General features: G+C 39.0%; 1 protein-coding gene across 1 annotated transcript; it reads left to right on the top strand.

The window, feature by feature from the left end:
- The first annotated feature begins 2,247 nt into the window (after positions 1–2,247).
- Positions 2,248–4,159, top strand: AGP9 (arabinogalactan protein 9). The gene is made up of 2 exons (XM_059591354.2): positions 2,248–2,973; positions 3,784–4,159. The coding sequence occupies exons 1-2, from the start codon at positions 2,380–2,382 to the stop codon at positions 3,865–3,867; spliced, it is 678 nt and encodes a 225-aa protein (XP_059447337.2). The 5' UTR covers positions 2,248–2,379; the 3' UTR covers positions 3,868–4,159.

Genomic DNA, 4,159 nt, shown 5'->3' with positions numbered 1-4,159 from the left:
TGGCTTTCATTATCATCATTTTTTATTATTATTATTTAAAATACGAAAGAAATTAGGGTACGTAGGAAGATTTGTGTTGAAGGCACCTATCACGGCATGACAGCTCAAAAGCCCACACACATTTTCTCTGGCGGTTCACCATAATATGTCGCAGCTGAATTTGGCGGATTACTACCAAAACGTTGGCGTACAGATCACAACAGCAATAAGGTCCATAGCACATGAAAGCGGGGGCCCACTAATCATTGCCTTGCTTTGATGCCCCAAAACAGATAATCAAAATCATGCCAAATGGGTTTAAATATGGCTTTCAAAACAACTGTCTGTCTGTACACGTGTCTTTTGGATCGAATTTTTTTTTTATTTGAAAAACCATTCTCACGTAATATAAAAATAAAAATAAAAAATAATTTTGAGGATTTTGTGAGCGTTTTGTAATTACCTTTTGAGCACTCACATTGGGCTCAACAAAAAATAGCTATTTTTTACGGCGTTAAACAACTTAACTAAACGACGAAAGATTTGTAATTAAGCACTGTAGTCTGTAGCTCAACAATCTATAATTTGTATTGATTAAAAAAAAAAAAATCAATTGTCTTGCTTCTATGAAAATAAGGAAAGTAGATAACGAAATAATATTTTAAATGAAAAAATAAATAAATAAAAGTGAATAGTTAAAATGTTAGGCTGGGTATAGGCGCTTTGAAAGAAAAAATAGCTAAAAAAAAATGTTCTTTAACTAAATGTTTGTTGAACCGAACGTGAATGCTCTAAAAATTCTGAAAGGGATTCAAGTATTATTAGTGGTGGAACATTAAGTTAAATATATAAAAGTTGAAAAATACAAGGGTGGATATAAAATTCGAGCATAGATGTAAAATATATTTCTTCTTTATTTCAAGAATGGAAGCTCTTTAATCATACATGTTTTAATTAATTTTAGATTGGAGAGGTATTAATTTATTCACAACATCCCAAACGTCATGATTATGATTGCTCATCTAAGCTAATGAAAATCATAAATTAAGATATTTTGCCCTAAAATAAATCATTAGGGACCAACTATTTCTCTTCGTAATCATAACAACCATAGTCCACTTCACTTGCTCTTAATGCTACTGTCACCAAAATAAGGAGACATTTATTACAATTTAGGGTAGCTTCTAATTTCTTGGCACTTCACTTACACTTAATGCCATGGTCACCAAAACAAGGAGACATTTAGTATAAGGTAGCTAGAAAATGTAGCTCTAATGAATCTATGCTTCATTAAGGAACCTACAATTTGTACATCTTACTAAGGTGAGTGAATAAGTGTGATAAATAAATGTAAAATATAGCAAATGCCACTTGAATCACGTGATAATTTATATTTGATTAAAAAAGAAGTGTTATGTAACAGTTCATATTTGAATAGCTTATATAAGAAGTGTCACATAGGCTAGCTGTTACATTAGTTTGTAAACGTAACAAGTTCTTTGTGAACTACTAAGTGTCGGTCCACAACAAGTTTATATTTTATGAAGAAAAAAAAAAGTGTTACATGATAATCCACATTTGAGTCGTTGGCATAATAAATATTACATAAACTATCAATCACGTCTGCTTGTAAATGTAGCAAATAGCTTGTGAACCATTAAGTGTCCGTTCACATCTTAGTAGTTGACGTGATAAGTTTCATGTTTATTCAACGTATAATTACAAAAGACTTTTTAGCTACATATGGATGGATATAAGAGTAATGCTAAAAATTACATTTTTACTGTACTATTAATTTATCATGCTGACGTGATATGCCAATTTATTCTTAAATTTTATTTTATTTTTTTAGAATGTACAATGTCACATAGCATAATAAAATAAAAATATAATTTATAACATTAATCATTATATAAATATCTTGACCATATAAGTCCATTTTAAAATAATTTTTTTTTAAAAAAAACAATTTGTGACACCTAAACCTAGCATGATTTAAAGCATCCAACCACATGTAAATGGCCCCACACCATCACCTGCCATGTTTTTCACCTGTACCAGAACGGTGGAAAACAATCACAACCGTAAAACACACGCTGCAACGTGGCAGCCAGATCCGCGATCTCCATGCACAAATGGGACCCATCCGATAGGTCCCGCAATCGGACGCCTCAGATCTGTTTGGTAGCGACAATCTGGCCATGTGGACGAACCAGCCGGAACCTTCCCTGGCCTTTACATAACGCCTATTTATTCTGTTTCATTTTGCTCTCAGAAAAATACAGACTCAGACACAGACACAGACACACGTGTAAGAACTCGAACTAGCTCTTTCTCTTTAGCCTGTGCTACTTGAAGTGCGCAGGTTAAGCAGTGGGGCGTGCGCAGTGTAAGAGAGAAATGATGGATAGGAGAGCGGTTTTGTGCTTAGGTTTTGTGTGCATTGTGATCGCCGGCGTCGGAGGTCAATCTCCTGCGACGTCTCCTAGCTCGACGCCAGCTCCGCCTACACAGAATAATCCTCCTCCGGCAGCCTCACCGCCGCCTACGAACAATGTTCCACCCCCGTCGACTCCTCCTCCAGTGAGCACTCCGCCTCCTTCATCGCCTCCTCCGGCGACTCCTCCTCCAGTCAGCTCTCCGCCTCCCGCCTCGCCTCCTCCGGCGACTCCTCCACCCGCTACTCCTCCCCCGGCCACTCCACCTCCAGCGACTCCACCCCCGGCGTCTCCTCCACCAGCATCTCCTCCTCCGGCAACTCCCCCTCCAGCCACTCCACCTCCGGCATCACCTCCTCCGGCCACTCCACCCCCGGCAACGCCTCCACCGGCGCCTCTAGCATCTCCACCAGGGCCGGTTCCCGCCACTAGCCCGGCTCCAGCACCTAGCAAGAAGAAGGTGAAAGCTCCTGCTCAGTCTCCCTTGGCGCTGAGCCCGGTGTCGGAAGCCCCGGGGCCGAGCCTGGGAGCTCTCTCTCCGACCCAGAACGACGACGTAAGTTTCTCCTCCTTTCTTTCTTTTATTTCTTTCTCTTTTGCTTTACCCGTTATTATAAAATATAAATTATCACTTATCTTAACTTAAGCAAAATAATAATAACAAATTTAATCATTTACTTTAAATATTTTTAACTATGGATTTTTATTAACATAAGCATGGTTACGGGTTTCCCGGTGTTCCGTTCTGGTGTCACGAGCTCACGTGAGCTTGGGAAACCGTGTAGATCTGATTGGTTCTATAAAATGAAAATCAATCCCCCATGTTAGCTTTCAACACTGATCAAAAGTAACCACGGCAAGCCAGGTGCTTCAGATTTGTCCTTCATGGGTCTGCACTGTACAAGAAACTAGAGACAAAAATGCTAGACAGCAACGTAGGACAGAAAATGTCGATCCATCCTAGTATAATAGCTTTCTTGTTTGAAAGCTTGTTTAAACCGTCCAGTGTACTGTCCTTTGAAAGCAAAGACAGGCCTCACCGTTCAAATAGTCTTGTTCGAATATGCCAAACATTTAATTAATAGCATTCTGATCCGGTACAATAAGATTGTCCTTTAAAAGCATAGTCAGCCTCACGCGTTCGGACAATCGTTCCGAACAGGTGGGACTCGGGGAAAGAAGTACTGGTTCAATCCAACAAGATATGTAACATATATAACATTAGGTAACAAGATACTAACCTAAGATTAAGTTTTAATAAATGTGTAAGAGAAATTGATGCAACCAAAAACATTTTTCTACAGTTTGAATATTCAATTCTGTTTGTGTTATTTGTTACAACTTGTGGTGCAACCTTGGATTGCAGAGTGGGGTTGAGAAGATGTTGTCCATTGAGAAGATGGTTGGGAGCTTGGTGTTTGGATGGGCTCTCCTGTGGGTGGTGGTTTAGAGCAGCCTCAGTCTGGGGTCTTTTCTTTTTGATTTCAGTGTTACATTACTGTTGCCTCTATTATATATCTACTGCCCATCACCCTATTAGCCCCCCCACCTGATGATGGGCACCTGCTATATTTGTATTTGAACTACATACATTCGGTTGAATTCTTTTGGGAGATTTTTGAGGGGAGTTTTCTGCATTGCCTGTTGAGGGGGAGTTGTTTTGTATTGGATTGGTAGCTACCTCTTTCTCTCATGATATCTTTATTTCATTTTTCTATAATCTCTTTTGGTCTCACCTTTAA

This window comes from Corylus avellana, chromosome 4 (assembly GCF_965113065.1).
Source record: "Corylus avellana chromosome 4, dhCorAvel1.hap1.2, whole genome shotgun sequence".
NCBI lineage: Eukaryota > Viridiplantae > Streptophyta > Magnoliopsida > Fagales > Betulaceae > Corylus > Corylus avellana.
The sequence above is the reverse complement of the archived record's forward strand: the minus strand, read 5'-3'. Positions and strand labels throughout refer to the sequence as shown.